The sequence below is a fragment of the Andrena cerasifolii genome, chromosome 14 (genome assembly GCF_050908995.1).
Source record: "Andrena cerasifolii isolate SP2316 chromosome 14, iyAndCera1_principal, whole genome shotgun sequence".
Taxonomy (NCBI): Eukaryota; Metazoa; Arthropoda; class Insecta; order Hymenoptera; family Andrenidae; genus Andrena; species Andrena cerasifolii.
In genome coordinates, this window is record NC_135131.1 from 9122875 (window position 1) to 9140742 (window position 17868).

The 17868-nt window shown below is 46.3% G+C and overlaps 1 protein-coding gene across 2 annotated transcripts; it reads right to left on the reverse strand.

Annotated features, from left to right (window-relative positions):
- Positions 1-205: 205 nt before the first annotated feature.
- On the reverse strand, positions 206-16778 carry LOC143376328 (uncharacterized). 2 transcript variants are annotated; one of them, XM_076826513.1, is made up of 4 exons: positions 16181-16778; positions 4974-5071; positions 4669-4872; positions 206-2196 (listed from the first exon to the last, which is right to left on the reverse strand). In XM_076826513.1, the coding sequence occupies exons 1-4, from the start codon at positions 16255-16257 to the stop codon at positions 1691-1693; spliced, it is 885 nt and encodes a 294-aa protein (XP_076682628.1). In that variant the 5' UTR covers positions 16258-16778; the 3' UTR covers positions 206-1690. The 2 variants fall into 2 exon arrangements, with proteins under 2 accessions (XP_076682628.1, XP_076682629.1); XM_076826514.1 differs by lacking the exon at positions 16181-16778 and adding an exon at positions 7192-7668.
- Positions 16779-17868: the final 1090 nt, after the last annotated feature.

Below are 17868 nucleotides of genomic sequence, written 5' to 3' on the forward strand. Positions count from 1 at the left end.
GTGGAACTGGGGTGACGATGTCTTCGAGTGTATTGTTTAATCACGTCAAGCGTGCAAATGCAGCTCGGGCAGATAGCAAATTCAATGCGATTGAATTTGCTCGATCTTGGTGCTTGAATTAACTATAAAAATTGTAATGGTGGTTAAAACCCATAAATTCATTCATCGTTTTGCGTAATGTTAGAAAAGGGTAATAAACGAGACGTTTCTTTCGCTGAAGATTCGATTTTATTAAATATGTATCTGATATATTAGACTACTATGTATTATACACAATGTACATATATACAACCTATCGAATTAATTACACGCTATCTAGTTAAAGGCGATAAACTGGGATTCCTTTGTCGACTATTCGAGTGTCACTCACCAACCCCTGTTTCATTCACATTCTACATAATTACAGTGTTAGTGCCTGTTTTCATCCACCTGCCAGAGAACATTAAGCAGTCGTCTGTTTCGCACACCTTTCACACACGATCGTACTCGAAGTCGTTCAATCGTCGAACTTAAACGTTAGAAAACTGACCGTCCCCTATTTCACGAGAACTCCTAAGCGAAGGAACACGCTCAAACGACAAGCTTCGAACAGTTATCGATCTGATAAGTCTCTACAATTTCATTCCTCTGATGGTATCTCTAAAAATGTTCGCTACATGTCTGTTCTATCAAATTAGAAATATAAGACCTACCGAAGATTCGTCGAATGTTCGTAATCCAAGTGCAGGAGGTTCTATTCCCTTTTAAAGCGTGGAATTATTTTCGCCATCCTCGAGCAGAGTAATTGTTTTCCATCGTTTTATCTCGTTATCGCGATTAGATTGATAGAAAGCGAGCCGCTCGCGTTACATAAGCGACGGGCAATCTTTGCGATTTCGCTGTTCGACGCCTTCTTTCAACGAGCGCTCGACTACGCGTGACACTTCTGCACGATAGAAGGGAAAGATGGAAAGAAAACGCAGGGACTTGTAAACAGTGAATTTATCTAACGACCAACATCCTACGTATCTCATTTACTTATCTATTTATTCGCGCTAGATCACTTTCCCGCCACGATACACGTTCCGAAGGGTTCGAATATTATCTTTGGTTTCGCGCCATTCTCCTCGCTCCTTCAAGTCCACTTCCAAGGAAGCCTCCCATCCCCTTAGGTCCGTCCAGTGACACTTTTTTCCCAGAAAAGTTTCACCGACTTCTTTAAATCAAAGTGCTCTCGAGTACCTAGTCATCAAGAACACGTCGCAGTTACTGTTTCCCTTCGTTTAAGACTCTATGTTCACCATTGCTGATAGACGGATCTATGCTAGTAATATGTTTCACAGAATTCTCACTGGAAACAGTAAAGAGTCTTCTCGTTGAACTATGCTGCACTTCAAGATTCCGAAACGCCGCAAATCAGTGGCGCTGTTCTAAACGCCCCAACTTATCCCAAGAATATCTGCGCTTCCTCTATCATCCACCCAAGAACTACTCCATATTCACTCGTCACTGTTCACTCTCGTCGATGGAATTATTGACGTGTTCTCGTTCAGAACGAAGAACTCTTCGATCACCCGTGAATGCTCACTCCTCAGGTATCCCGTAGCCATCGACCTCGTGTCCACTGAAACGTCGAGTGTGCCGATCCACGTGCACTTAGACATCCCAGTACCAGCGACGCACAGTTCACAACGCTCACTAGAAGTTCTGTTTACCACCAGTAAGGCTTCTGCATGTACGGCGGCATGGGTACCTGCCCAGCGCTGGTGTACACCGCTGGCTCCATCAGCTTCGACTGGCACGGCTTGCCGTCCTTGATCAGCAAGGGAACAGCCACTCTTCTTGGCGAGCAACCGCTGCCGCTTGCTTCTACCCTCTCGGTGGCCGCCCTCTTCGTCTTGTACCTGTGGTTCTGGAACCAGATCTTCACCTGGGTGGGCGTCAGCCGGATGATCGAGGCCAGGTGCTCCCTTTCCGGGGCGCTAAGGTATCGCTGCTGACGGAAGCGTCTCTCCAGCTCGAACGTCTGCGCCTTGGAGAACAGCACTCGCCTCTTCCGCTTCTTGTGCTCGGTCTCGTGGGGCTGCGCCTCGGCCGCTTGCTGGTCGTCCTCGAACTCGGCCGACTCTTCCTCCTTGCACTCGTGGCTGCTCTCTTGCTTCGGGGCGAACGACAGGTCCGAGATCGTTGGGCTGGTCGAGTCTGGCTGCTGGAGCACTGCAATGGTTCAAAGAGTACGGGGTTAGTTGAAGGTGCGAACGGTTGGTAGAGTTGACGTTCGGTTGTGATTCTTGGAATTTTGATCTCCGTCTTTGACAGTTCAGTATTGAATATGATTGTGGAGTAGTTCTGTGACGCTCGTGGGGAAGCTAATAAAGATTAGTTTCATTTGTGTCGGCCTACCATGTTCCAAAGCTCCCAGAATCTAACAACGATCCTCGTATTCGATTAGGTGCGCCGTGTGGTGAACCGTTTGGGAATCGATAAATTCATTTAGGCACGGGGCCATTACGAAAGTGACCAGAGCTGCAGCTGCATTTTTTAGTACCCTTGGAACTCTTAACGGTGATTGCAGGCAGATGCAAGTATCTGTATCGATTTCTTAAGTCCTCCTAAACGAATGCTCACTCATCGTTCTGAACGCATCGACGGGGTTCTAAAAGTCACGTTCCTGTGCAATTTTCGGGGACTAAGTAAATCCAGAGCGGTATTAACAGCATCGTAGGCTCTGGGGAAAAGCGATGCAGTGAGGTACTGAGTAAATCTCGCTACTGATAGAACTGCTTGGTGTCAAGTTGAAGAAGAAAATGAGGGAAATACTAAGTTCGTTCAGGATGGAATAGAGGAGAGTACCCGACGATTCAGTGCGCCCGTCGCGTTCGCCGTTTAATCCACCAATATTTTGATTGGCCCCACGCTAAAGTGGCAAATACCGCGGTGGCCGTGGAGGAGACACGCTAATTTAATGTACAACGTCGAATCCCTGGCCGGGCGAGCACACAATACGCTTTTGTCAGCGAGATCCCTGCGCCCGTTTCGGGAGGGTGCGAAGCGATATAAAGCCTGTTTGATACCCCCGCGCCCTGGCTGCGCCCCATGGGACCGACTGTATCATTTTCATGGGAGATTAGCCTCCGCTCGGTGTGTCGCGTCGTGATTTCAATTAGACACTCGCCAATGGCGGTGTTAACGTCTTTAGATGAAACGATTCAACGATTAATTACACCCTCGTTTCAAGGCTGATCATCCGTGCACCGCGATTCTAAGTTCGCATTAATCCTGCGCGATCACTGGCTACGGTGAATAGTAGCTAACTATTCGGTGCAAAGGGACAGGGCACTAACAGGACACGGGGCCCGGAGACTACGAAAATACCTTGATTACCAATTTAACTGAACAATCTGGGAGGAGCGAAATTGTAATAAATTTAGTTGAAATTAACTTCGATTTTAATTGATTAAAGTTTTTAGTTGGAGGAGCTTAATTTCAGTTACAAATGATTTTCAAAAACAATCCTAATGCGTTCAGCTAAGTAAAAAATTAGAAGAAGCTTCGTGGAAACAAATAGAAAATGAAGAAGAATTGTTTGTCTGCACCAGTGGAATATCAACGACACCCTTCCCCCCTTGGATGGGGCGAAATCCCCCCCGATTTCTCGATTTCACGGTAACAATCGTAAAATAGGGACAGGGCGAAACGGACGAGTTAAAACGATAAGGAAAAAGTGAAAAGAGCTGATAGGCTACCGGTGGATTTTTTGGGCGTGACAATTTCGATTCATCGAGGGCCCACAGGCCTATGCACACGCATCTGTCCTCGAAAGGACATCTGTCCCCCTGTACGAGCCAATCGGTGAGCAGGAGCCACAAGGAGCTTTTACAGGACCATTAAATCCTGCTTAGCCGACGTGGGCCAATTGTATCGTGATAAATAAATAAGGGTTTCTATGTACCCCCAACTTTTTCACCGAACCCCCTGTCAACATATCCCTGCGCGAAGGCTGTGGATCGCGTGCTAGTATCCAGTTGATAAGGAACCTTTTAGCGAGCAAGATGGTGCCCTCCTCGTGAAAGTAACGAGAAAAGAAAGACACCTATATACATGTATACATAAATCCTGATATAGTTTCACAATCCATTATTGGCATTTATTCCGCTATGGAGTGTTCGCATCGAAAGTATTTTCATTTGAACTTTTAAATTACCGTACGACTTACAGTAATAATTGATTTCTGGAGTGTAATCCGGCCGAGATAATTAGTTGTTGGATAGATGACAAAGTAAACGATCGAGTCGTGTAATATTAGGTTACATTCACGAGGGAGGATTACGGCTGGAATAACCGCATTTCGTATGGAAAGGGGCGCAGAATTTAGGGGATGATGTGTATCAATAAATCCCAGAACGACTGGCAGCTTCACATATTTATATCTCCTTGACTGTATTGAAATCTACACCTACAGAGATTTCTCCTCGAAGAATTAGAGTTTCGATTTGAAGGCATTTTAGAACGTTAACAGCGGAGAGATTGGGACAACGGGTGATGGGGATGATGTATGCAAAGATCTGCAAATACCTCTGCAGCGACCCCATCGATTCAAGCAGCGCGCAGCTCTGCCTATTTAAAGTTCCTTCCATTTCTTCTTCGGCCTCCACGCGAAGGGGGTATAATAGACATTCTGTCACTCACCATTCACTTCCTCCAGGGGTTGTGGCAAGGTAGTCGGCAGCGTTGGACCAGTCGGCCATCCCAGCAGACCAGGTGGCGGCGGCGGTAGGCTTCCCCTATTCAGGTTCGCGTAAATCGCGGGTTGCAACATGGCCGTCGTGTGCTCGAAAAACTGTTGATACGCCGACGGGACATCGTTCGTGGTCGGTAGGACCGTGGTGCTACCTGGAACAGAAATCCCAAAGAAAGTAGTATCGACAGACGATGTTTTAAAACAACTCTACAGGCTCGACAGCATTAAACGCGGAAGGTTCATTCGTCCTTACCTTGGACCTCGGTTTCCTCCTGAGACGGCTTCGAGTCCAGCTGCAGGATGTCATGGATGTGGAAGCCTGTCCTCGGCATCTTTATGCTCTCCAAAATTCTGCAACAGAGAGACGTCGAGGCTCGTTTGAAAAACAATCATCCAAGTGGAAACTACGTTAGCTAAACACTAATCGAGCATTCTACGTGGTCACTTGAACGAACCTCTCCTCCGTACGTGCATTAAAAGGATCACTTTGTCTCTGTGTTCGGTGTTTGAAACGAGCAAGAAAACGGAGTAAAGCAAACGTGGTTAAATTATACTGAGAAGGAAGCAGAAAGCTTGTTTAAACGAAGGGTTGGATCGTCTGGTTTCGGGCGGAAGGATCTCGCGAGTCGAAAAGTCGGGCACAAAGGTCGGTTTTCGGAGCGAATCAATCCAATTTCCTGAGTTGTCCTGCGGCTTGGAGGGTGGAACTGGCGAGCGGAGCGTCAAGAAGCCATCCCGGGGCCCTTAAAACCCGATTAGGCGCGTCTTTCCCGTGAAAAGGACAAGCCGCTCGCGGGATACCTGCAGTTTCCCTGCCAAACAACCTGTCCCTTAGCACAGAAGCGAATTTCTGGCCCACCAGTTTAAGCCAAACGACCTATTATCGCGACACGTTCGGCCACGTTCCTCCGGTCATTCAAAGGGCCTTCCGTCGTGACGCTGGACGGTCGAGCAGTTTCTCCTAATCGAGAAAGAACGTCCACCATGTCTCTAACCATCGCGTGATGTTCGGTAGACTACGATAGTTAACTACTTGTTGTTGATTATATTTGGTAAATTGCTACTTTAAATATAGGTCATTGCGAATTCTCAGCGAAAGATTTCAGGGGGAAGAATGACGCTGATGGGGAACAGAGTACTTGACTCCAGTTGATGAATTGAATTTCTAAATATTTCACTGTCTCGTCTATGAAACTTGCGATAATTGAAAAGGTGAATTTGTTGTTAGTTTGGATGTGGATGCTCCCCTTGATGAAGATTAAGGAAGACGTAGTCTTACGATTAGTGAAATGTGATAGATGATCGACGAAGGGAAGGGTCTAACAGTTCTAAAGATTGTGCCTCTTTGGAATTTCAAGGATTAAGAAAAAATTCTAAGCTCGTGTTTAAGCTTTCAAGCGTCACACAAGAAAGTGAGAAACAGCAGCTAGTTTAATGAAAGAAGTTCGCGAAAGCTATCTAATTTTATGCAACGAAAGAGGTTAGGCGTTTTTAATGCAAATCACTGAGAGGTTGCTACACAAACATATATAAATATTTCATTCTAAAATCGTAAACACTTTGACAGGAGTGATTCATGCTTATCTTTGACCAATTAATTCTTAAGCCACAGCGTTGAAATCACTAGCGATTTCAACAGTTGCAATTAAACAAATGACTAAGAGTCTAATTGAAAATCCTTCGGTTTCTTCTTTTTGTTTATGTAAAATGCACAATGCGGAGCGACACACGCGTTCAAGATTCCCGTCAAGGGTACAATGATCGAACGGAAATTCGTTTCGATAAGCCACCGATACATCCCGCTGAAGCCACGTGCAAGAATTCAGGGTCATCAAGATCTTTGGGCGATCACAAAACCACGGATTATCGATGGAATCATCGACGGACCCCCCGACAACTTTTTGTTACGTTTCGCTTTTATCACCAGCCATTTCCAGGCCATTGTTAAATCTCCACAAATCTTCAAAAACCACTGGGGAGTGCTAAGCTTAAAAAAAAGAGAGAATCGAGATCTACAAACTTGATGTTACGAATTTATCATCAGCTTTTGTTAAAAGAATCCTCGAGGAAATTAGAAGAAATATAGCGAGTCACTTTTACCCTTTCAGGCTGTAGGGCTCGAAACCCCTATTCACTTTGACACGCTTAAGCCCCGAATTTGTTATTATTCAGAAACAATAAATAGTGCATCCGCAAAACATGCTACCATCGTTACACTTTATTCTTTCCACGACTTCGCTGCATTTCTTCCATCCACGATGCAAGCCCAACTACAACATACTGTATTTATCGCAAACGTGCTCGTCCACGGTGGAAACTCTAACACAAACGCATGCGAAAGTACGCTCGAAGAGAAGCGTCGATGAAACAACTCTACTGGAGGGTGTCTGAGCTGGGGGTGGATGGTGGTGTCAGAGAAGCTCCGTTAAACCCGGCGGTGTGGTATTCGGTGTTCTTGATGGTTCGTTTACCTATTATTGAAAGCAAGGTGGCTGTACCAGACGTGATTCAATAGACTGGTCGGATATGATAGCAGCGACCAGGGCAGAATCTTATTCTTGTCCGCCATTTTGAAAGGGTCTCGGTGAGGTGTTTCAGTGGCGTCAGTACATGTTACAAAGTCCTCGGTGCCTTTCACTGGCCTCGCCGCGTACTTGCTCGGAACCGGCCCTCGGATCGATCGAATATCACCTCTCTTTCTTATTTTAATCTCTCTCCCTCTATCGAGCACTCTCTTCCCTTAACCCTGTCCTCTCTACAGCTCCCTCGTACCTTTCTGTTTATCTTTTCACTCGGTCCACTTTCGTCCCCCTTTTCTACCCTGCCTCTGGCCCTCACTATCCCAACACCGTCACTCCGCGAATCCGTTCAACGTTCACACGCGCACCGGTGCATCCTCTTCTCGGCCGGCCAGCCGTCTCCTCGAGGACATCGCGGGGCCCAAGCGGCGCACGCGGTCAGCTCCGCGTTCGGGGCTCCCTGTCGTGCAGGAGGCACGCTCGTTGGAACTGGGTCGCGTTTCCACGGGGAGCACTACGTTGACGAGACCTGGACGGTACTTGGCTGAGACTTCGCGGTCGAACGGGAGAGGACGAACTGAGCCGAGACACCTAGCAGAGTCCTCCTAGCAGCGCTCTGAAGGGCTCTCCTTGTAGTTTTTGAGTGTCCTCGACGAGCACTTGACGGCTAGTGTTCCCTACCTCCGCGCAGTTTCGCCCGTCAAGCACCCTCGAAACCCGAGGGCGGATCTTCGCAGGGGCGGAGATTCCGAGTTTCACCCCTCGCGGCCCGAGCCAGGCGACAGTCCACCCCTCTCGGTGCAGCGGGGCACTCCTCGTCGACGAGCACTCGCCGGGCGGATTTTCCACGGAAGACCCGCTCGCTTCCCTTGCCCGAGGAGAGACGCGCGGCTCGGTCGATGATCCCTCCGAAGGTCGTGCACGGAAATCAATTTCGATCCGCAACTGCTCGCGAAAGTCGGACTCTGGGTGACCCGGGCGGGGGATGCCTCCTAACGTTTCGAGGGTTGGCGTGGCCACTCATTTTCGCGATAGGGGTGGGTTGGTTTCCACTGTCTGCTCGAGAATCTTTGCCAGATTGCGTTTGAGAATAAAATTGTTGGGCTTGTGGTTGAAAGGAGTCGTGGAAATTAGGGGGTGCAATTGTAGTTAAATTTTGTCAGGTCTTTGTTTCTTCTTAGGGTTGGCGGATCTTCCTCTTCTGAATTCATTATTTGCCACGTTTTATATTATTATATAGCCTCGTACTTCTAGACAGGAGTGCCAAGCATTGAGCTGTACTACTTGTTCCAGGCGTAATTAAACCTAAAAAATAATAGAGATCCACTAGAAACGTGAACCACATAGACGAGCTTGATAGTCATTCCTTATCGACACACGAGCCAATGTGACTTCTGACTTCGTTATCATTCCAACAAGCTTCTGAACTTAGTTACCATCATTTCAAGATGTGATTAGCTATATAACGCCAGTGCACACGTCCCATTCACCCTTCTTCCTCTATACGCAACTAAGAAACAGCGTTACGACGGTGTACTTGGATTCGAGGGTGCAGCGTAGCAGAGGGTTGAATAGGAATTTATTGAAAGGCGAAACGCTCGAGGAACAGCGGCCCCGGACGGGCAGGATCGGCTGGCAGCGCAACGAGGGGTGAGTTTCCATGGGGGTGGAGCCTTGGCCCGGCCAATCGGAGCACGGTGCGTCGAGGATCGCGACGTAGAAGTGTTTCGGGGGTTGATTTCAACCCTCCCCGCGCCTCGACCAATCGGGTCGCTCCATCGATCAGGGCTTTTTACACCGAGAGCATACTTTACGTCGAGTGTTAATGTGAAAGGGCATTAGCGGTGCTTTCACCGTGTCGTTTCGATTTTCTATTTCTCTCTTCATCCCTCTGCTGTCAATTTTAGCCCACTTCCTCTCCCCCTCTCTCTCTCCGCCTGGGATCGAGACCTATTGATACTCGAAACTGGGTTACAAGCGTCCTCGGTCGTCCTCGCGATCGTTAAACGATTTACGCCGCTCGGTGGAAGTTACGTCGCCATCGAATTCACTGTTGGGCTTCAGAGGGGGCTGCGCTGGATTGTAATTATCGTTTGACTATCTCTGTCTCTGGGAAAACTGATTTCTAGGTGTAGGGATGCTCGGGAAGTAATTAGCAACCACGGATTTTACAACAACCTAGCCTTTGCGATCCTCTTAAGCCTCGGAGAGCGTTCTAAACTTGGAAAATGTATCTCACACAGTAATAATTACGATGTGCCTCATAGTAAACAATGCAACCCTCAGTCTTGCCCACAAGTAATCCGAGTTTATTGTATTATTTATTTTTCGTGTAATAGAAGACCATCGAGGTTGTTCAGGATACACTTTATAAGAACCTTGATTTAAGGGCTTATTTGAAAGGAATCTCTTCGACTCAGCGTTACAAATGCAAGGTTGAGGACTCGTGAGACTAGCCAGGATGGTCAAATTCACCCTTGTCCGTGCTTTTTGACTTCTCCCCGTACAGGGGCCCACACGGACCTACAAAGGCCAGTCAGAATGAACCGGAAACCCGCTCCATCGTCGCCCTTGGCCCTTACCTGTTCCTCTTCCGAATCGCGCTCCTCTTACCGAGCCTGCAGCCATTTTCCCTCGGTAGATTCACCGTGTGTGCGTTGACAAATATTCGTATTTATGCGGGCTGCTTTTCTGGTCGATTTGATTCGAGCTGCAGGCCCATTATACTAGATCTCACCTGAATCCGACCGACCCAATTTGTCACTCCTTCGAGTACGATCCATTTCGTAGTTCTTCGACGTTCTAGTCTCGTTTCGCAGGTCTTTGAAGCTTCGGGGGTTTACAAAGATTGTGCGGGAGGAAATTTATGAGCGATGTACTTAAAAATCTTGTAAAATGGCCCCCTATACGTGTGTAATACCAGTTACGTGATTTATGGGGGAACTTGTAGAATAGTGGGGCAGTTTTAGGGGGTATTAAAAGGAGCTTCGTGAGTTCTAGTGGTGTGTACTTGGGAAGACGAGGTTAAGGGTGTTTAATTCACTTCTGCAAGCTTTTCTGAGTACATTCTTCTAGTATGTGCCAGTTCTTCTGCAAGGGGAGTTGAAAGCACAGCTACCCAGGAGCTTCTACATCGCCCCTATATTAGAAATTAAAACAGCAGAAGCTACCAGAACCCAATAAAATAAGATCCCCAAGTAGAGAGAAGAAGTTGCGGATAATATCGAGTGGAGTGTACCCTAATTATATTCTACTAATTTCAATCTCAAGCAACCCTTGTACCTAAGTGTTGTACCATTTCTGTTGAGGATCTTCTAAACCTCCCTGTATCAGAATTTTAATCCTTAAAAGCTACAGGGCCTGAAAACAGCGTTGACTTTTATAAATCATGGAAAAGGCACTTTCTCGTAAGAGATTCGAAGTGGAATTTCTGGAAGATAGAACGCCAGGTTCCCGTTTACATGTCTGCGCCCGTTTAACTCGGTTAGAATCGAATTCAACGAGAGTTTCTCCTCGTCGTTTTTCCTCCTTCGTCGGAGCGCTTCCCTCTCCTCGTTCGTCCTGGAAACGTCGACGGCAGGAAGCAGCAACGTGAAAAAGAGGAGCCGAGTCGGTGAAGTTGGAGCTGGGCGGGCAATCGAGCAACATTTGCGAGGATCCCACGACTGTTTGGCGATAGCTGTGCCAACTTGTTTCGAGCACGCAACCCAATTTGTCTGCGTCTCATTGTTTCATTGCCCTGGCTGTTGTTGCCTGTGCTTTTTCCTTGCCGGCCGCCGAAAACGTCGAGGGGATCGTGCCACGAATCATTACGATCCTTCAATGATCGAGTGTTGACCTCTCGACACGATTTTCTTCGTGGAAATCTCGTTTCATCTTTTATGGTTATTCGCTGAACGAACTGTCCTCTGTGTGCCACATGGACTTCAGCTTCCCAGTGTGGATTATTGGGAGTAGGTATGGGTCGGAACACTAAGACATAATCTACATATGTTATCGATGATGAGCTGTGAGTGAACGGTTTTAATGGAGAACTTTTAGAATTCTCCCTCATGTTTTAGAATTCTCCCTCTTGTTTTAAAATTCTCCCTTTTCTTTTAAAATTCTTTTTCCTCTTTTACAACTTTCCCTCCTCTTTTAGAATTCTCCTTCTTCTATTAGAATTCACCCTCTTCTTTTAGAATTAACCTCCTTTTTTTAGAATTCTCATTCTTCTTGTAGAATTCTTCCTCTTGTTATAGAATTCTCCCTCTTGTTTTAAAATTCTCCCTTTTCTTTTAAAATTCTTTTTCCTCTTTTACAACTTTCCCTCCTCTTTTAGAATTCTCCTTCTTCTATTAGAATTCACCCTCATCTTTTAGAATTAACCTCCTTTTTTTAGAATTCTCATTCTTCTTGTAGAATTCTCACTCTTCTTGTATAATTTTCTCCCTTCTTTTAGACTCCTCCCTTTTCTTTTAGAATTCTTTTTCCTCTTTTACAACTTTCCCTCCTCTTTTAGAATTCTCCCTCTTCTTTTAGAATTCACCCTCCTTGCACGATTTAATATCGGAATAAAGTATGAAAAGTAACATCCCCAGATTAATAATTCTTCACATTATTATACCAACTAATTTTGACCAAGTCGAGTGACTTCCACTTTCCACACACGTGTTTTTACTCGCTATAAAAACAGTCGTAAAGTATTTTATTCGGCGGATACTTGTGCATGGTGAGAAAATATGGACAGCGATGATTTATTGCATATTGTTGCAGTACGCAGGGTTTTACTGCCACCAGTGTTGAGTTTAATTGCCTTACCAGGTGGCCAGGTTGGGAGCCAGTCCTTCCTCGTCTATCCCGCTCTGTCTATGTCCCTCTCCGTCTGCCTGTTTACCACCATTGGGTGTTTACCCTCAAAGAGCTCGAGAATATAAACTTTTAGTCGTCATTGGCGATCGAACTCTGCCGCCGCCAGTTGCAAGGCGATCGGCTTAACCGATAGAGGTTACTTCCTTCAAACAGTGGATTAACTCGGGGTCCAACCGGACTGGCTACCGCCATGGTTTATCTTAAACGCCATAACGACGGTTTTAAACGGTGTTAACTGCCCTGTTCAAGTTAATCGGACGGGCTCGTTGCTGCCACGAGATTATCGGGGGCTAATCTAATCCACAAATTGTATTTGAACTCCTTCAGCTTATGGAGGTTCAAGAAGCCACTTATTTATATAGTAACCACAGGATAGAGCGAGATGAATGTCGCTTTAATTGTATAACTGACTGTATATTGATTAAGGAAGTACAATTCGTAAGATTTATGTTAGCAACAGCTGCTGTTTAGATAGCGTTGTCGAGGAAAGTTAGGTGATTAGGTTTTCCAACTGTCCTGAGAAATTATTCTTCAGCTTGCTCAGCAATGAAGTTACACTTGTGATTAATGATAATGTTTGGGTATCCTTCATGTGGAGCTGAGAATTCTTTGGAACGTGTGGATAACTATAGCACCACCGAGTTCCAAGGCCGATAAAAAGTCACATATCACCCCCACAGTACAATTAAACCAACCTGCCTAAATAAAATCATAAGCAAAGAACTCATCCAAACAACCTCAGCTCCCCACCACCTTCGACCACCGTAACCATGAGAAGGACGTCCCGTGGGGCTGAAGGGACCCTGAAAATTCACGGAGCGAAGCTAAAATTCGTTCGTTATGAATAAAATTCGTGCCTTCCATAAACGGCACTCGACCTTTCGAGAGGAAGGAACCGAGGGCCATTGGTAGCAGCAGTCGATTCCTGTTTATGGACACACTTGCGCGTACTCGTCCCACGAATGGCCACTTGATACCTCGCCTCACTCCGGCGGAGATTCAGGTGCCCGGGCTGAAACGTGCCGCGCTGAATGGCGGCTCCATCCATTTACGAGATATCCCGTCCATTAACATCACAATATCGGTACCTGTCGGTCAAACACCTGAGGCTCCCTCGGCGGTTCTTATTTATTGCCGCTACGTGCCTGCGCAAGACTTGCTGCAAAATTTCCCGGCCCTTGCCCAGTGGACCCCCTACTTTACACATCTGGCCGGGCCCGGGAGTGGACGGATGGTGCCTGTGTTTGCCCGTCACCCTGTTCACCGCGTTTACGTGAGAATCTGAATATTTTTTCTCAATAAGCTCGAGCACCACTAGACTCTTGGCCTATCGAAACGGTCATCCTCGAGTGCCGCCCTCCTCGAGTGGCTATTACCACCGGGATTGCGGAAATTGTTAAGCACCGTTGATCGGTGCTTTCGACAGCGAGCGAGGATGCATCGTAGAGAAGCAGCTTGCGGCGTCACGGTGAGATTATAAGCGTTGCTTTGTGCTCCTGGATGTTGTATCTTCTCTTCGAGATTACGTCCTGGGGATGTTTAAATTTCTAGAATTTATGCGAATTCACACTTCGAAGCCGCTCGGTAGCAATCTCAACAACCACCAAGAACTGTGCAACTGTCTGCAGAAGGTTTCTCCCGAGGCCCTTCAAACACGGCTCTCTCGATTGCCGTACAACTGTACGCGATTGAAGGGCCTCGAGAAGCGACTACGAGCCTAGGGTGTGAAAGGGGTCGGCGGGGAAAATGGAGTTTTACGTTCATTCATGAAGTGGGCACAATGGAGCAGCGGATCCTGGAGTCATGAATGAACGTAGTGGCCGTAGTAGACGGCTCGGCGGGTGGCCTTCGGGGAAACCTCTTTCAGAGGGGGCAGCTTCCTCGAGGAGGGCCCCTTCGTCTTCTCTGCCGTTAGAAGCCACGGGGCCAAACGTGACCCAAACTCTGCACGGCTCGTTAAAGACCAGCCACCGCCATCGTTTAAGAAACGTTTAAGAAGTTATATCCGAGGCACAAGGCAGCACCGTGGCTCCATTCACTTTTTCCAACCATTCTTGTTCGTCTCCTTTGCCGCGCCGTCGAGCTGGAACACGCTGTAAGGTCGTAGAAAGTGTTCCTTGTAACAGCCTCGATGGCCCACTCGAGGACTTTCCTGTCCGTGGCCTCTCGCAGTTTTGAATATTTATTCAGTCGCAGACGGGGAAACTCTTTGTGAGCACGGAGGAAATGATATGTTTGCGCAGCAAGTTCTGCTTCTCCAAGCCTCTTCAGTTTTGCTCTTCAGGTCTGCAGGCTAAGTAGTTATTGCCTGACGTGTTTTAGATTTATAAAATTTCGCTTTTAGCTGTAATTAGTTTATTGACTTTATATGCTAGTGTTCAGAGCGGAGGTGAGTTATGTCAGTTTTCTTAAGAGTTGTGAGTTTGCTGTTTATGCACTGGGTAGTTTATAAGGGAAGGTGAAAGCAGATATAGCTTTTCTGTTCTCGGTGTATTAGGAAGCCATTGATCTGGTCATTCCTTTGATATTGTACGTGGTAATTCAAATAATATCTGAACTCTTAGGCTTTTCACAGGCCTCTGCACTATTTCATACTCTAAAGTATGTGTTCTTGCGTTAGTAATCGCTTAGTTGTTTGTAAATTCTTCGGTAAATGCTTGTAGAATGAACATGGAACTGGAGCAATTTTTTAATAATCCGCAAAGAAAATTAATATCCCTGTTCTTATGCAACCATATCTTCCCTACTTCTAATCACGAAATCTATTCACTTTCGCGCTGGAACAAACACGGCACAGATATTCCCTGGCGTTCTAACTTCGTTTCGCGATATCACGTGTCCATAATCATTAATCACGCGAGGCACGACTGCGGTTTGAAAAAAAAAAGAGCGAAGACAATCCATTCGTGTGATCGCTGCGTGGACGTATCGATCGACCTGCATCGGACAATGGGAACGCGACAGATCTAGGTCGCGTGTCCACTGGATCTAGCATTAAGATTTATCGAAACTGAAATCTTAGTTAACTCAACTGTGCGGAACATTATCATTGACCTTAATTGAAATAGGAAAATAATTCTCGGCTTATCCTCTAGGCCTACAATTTCACTATAAATCTCCCGTTACAAACAACCGCGCAATCGAATTTCATTTCGATCTCCCATTCTCTCAGAAACAGAGACCCGTAGGAAAAGAACACGTACCTGTTCCACGCTTTCCACCTACTTTTTAACAAAGAAGCATCCCCCATTTGTTTCCCCAGAAAATACACCAGCAATTCCAGTGATAACTAGCATTATCGATTGACTTTCACGAGGCTCTTTCTGCGTTGCGGTCTCGAATAGAACCGTAGGATTCCGTGGAAATTTCGAAGGCTTCCGCCGCCGGTGATCCGACACCGGCTTGCCACGCAGAAACACACGAGTCGAGCGATCCATTCGCGTTACGATTAATCCGAAATTTATGGTGGAAACCAACAGGTGTTGGCACTTGGGGCCATTTCAGTTCTCTCGCGTGTCCAGCCGTGTAACAAGGCGTACCACTCTATACCGAAGGATTCGCCTAACCGATATGCGTGACTACTCTTAAACGTTCACTTCCGGTTTCCGGTGCTATCCGCCTAATCAGATATGCTAATCGTCCTCCGCGGCGCTAACTCCTGCCCTATCATTGATTTTTCTCTCCTACGACTGACTTGACAGCTCGCGATCGATGTTTCGGATTACTTTCCCGAATTATTCACACTGCCAAGTAAGTATGCCTGCAGGTGTTAAATATCAATCGCGAAAGAGCTTTAAATCCGTCATCCTATTTCAGAAATTTGAGTGTACGAGTTCTCTTCGGTTCAAGTTCGACTTCAGACATTTATTACTTATTTCATAGCGATTCGCTCTTAATCCGGATGAAATTCAAGCATGGAAAGATCGTAGAAGATGCTGCAACTAGACCTGGGACATTTTCAGAGTGTTTGCGATATTATTCATTTTGGAGTGCCATTGCAAATCTTCATTTCTAATAAGTTGAATGAAAACTCGACCAGCTCTGGTCGCGACGTACCTTCGGTCGATCCGACTGTTCACAGGATTCTTACCTGTAGTCGTCCTCGACGTAATCCGGAGGAAACAGATGCCAGGACGCGTCGTAGCACTCGTCGTAACCGGCTGCCATTTTCCAAGCTCCTCTTCCGTTCACTTTCCTCTGTGTCTTCGGTGGAAACACCCCCTCGATCCTTGCAGGAGTTCGCGGGCCGAGAGTCCTGCCGTTTCTCTAACGCTCCCGATCAAATTCGAAAACGGCTAATCTTTGGCGACGAGTTCATTCGAAGCGATATGTTTCTCTGTCGCAGGAAATTCCTCCCCAAATCTACCTTTTTGCCGCCGCCTTCGCGCTCGGTCCTTTGAGCCGATCCGCAGGAATTTTAATCCCCTCGGTGTTCTCCCTGCTTTCACGCCGAGCTTCCTTCTCGCCTCAGCTTTCTCTATTACAGAAACACACTCCGTCGCGGAACGAAACGAAGGGTGCTCGCATGACTTCGCGGAGCACGTAGAACGAAATCTCGTCGATGTAGTAACACACTGGACGACACAATTAAAGCCGACGATGGGGACGTTTCCCAGCCGTCCAATCCGTAATGGGTGCTCTCACTTACTGAGAACTATACAGGGATATATCGATCACCTATATATTGTATCAAAAATATGGCTACCAGATAGGAGCTCCGGCAACGTTATCTGTTTGATAACACCCTATATAGATTAGTTTGACTACTGGTAACGTCAGAGAGTCCGAAATGATATCGGATTTTACGGAGGTGCGGTACACATTGTACTGGGAAGTGATTTTGCCGGGGACCTTCGGGAAATATCCCTCGACATTAATCGTGCCATTTATTTAAATCCAGCATAATCAAATACGCTTGTTGTGCCACTCGAGGATATCGTTTGACAGATTCGTAGAAGTAGGGAAGAATTTCAAATTTTGACGGGACAGGATTTATATTCAGGGGGATTTGTGTTTTAATAGAATCAATTCCGCAGGAACGGCTCGCAGATAAATTTATTGTTGTTGACTGTGGAGAATGAAACGGGGGCAGTTATCGTTGCACGGTTGCCACCAGCGTGGTGGGAAAAGAATTTGTGAACGAAAAAAATGAAATGAAAGTATGTGTGCAAGAACGAGGAAGAAATAATAGATTATTGCGGTATCTTTCTCGCGTGACGATTTCACGATATCTCGGACCAATGGCGGCGATCTATTTTACCGTTCCTATACGGAGATCTTAATAGATACGCACGTGGATGTGTAGATACTGTTCGCTGTCAATGTGGTTAGCATTTCGTAATAATTAGTATTTCTTTCAGACATCTCGTAACAAGTGGCAATTCCCTTCGACGATATCACTCATCAGCATTCTGCTCCAATACTTTGAGCTCTCATATCACGAACGGAACTTTGGAAAAGAACGGAAGGGTGGTTAATTGGTTGTTAATTAATATTCTTAATTCGATGTTATACAGAACGGTTCTTCACAGTTTCATTTAATTGCGCGTCTATCTATTTTATGCTTTGAAAAAGCTGCTGATTTCAACAGGGAACACCCAGACCTAACAGAAACCTCACCCAAATCCAACCTAATCATTTCGTACTCCTAAATGTAACGTGTTCTATGCTTGACGAACTCGATTAATCAAGCATCGTATCTCCTAACTACAGCACCTAGATTTTACCGAAATCTGGGTCAGCGACGATAGCTCCGGATTAAAAAGCAAGAAGAGAACA

Excerpts from the sequence above, each read along its gene's own strand:
- LOC143376328 (XM_076826514.1), bottom strand. The coding sequence starts at position 7,289 with ATGGCGGACAAGAATAAGATTCTGCCCTGGTCGCTGCTATCATATCCG. Across the intron at positions 5,072-7,191 it reads CACCTTGCTTTCAATAATAG|AATTTTGGAGAGCATAAAGA; the intron begins GTAAACGAACCA and ends TCTCTGTTGCAG. Across the intron at positions 4,873-4,973 it reads GGAGGAAACCGAGGTCCAAG|GTAGCACCACGGTCCTACCG; the intron begins GTAAGGACGAAT and ends TTTCTGTTCCAG.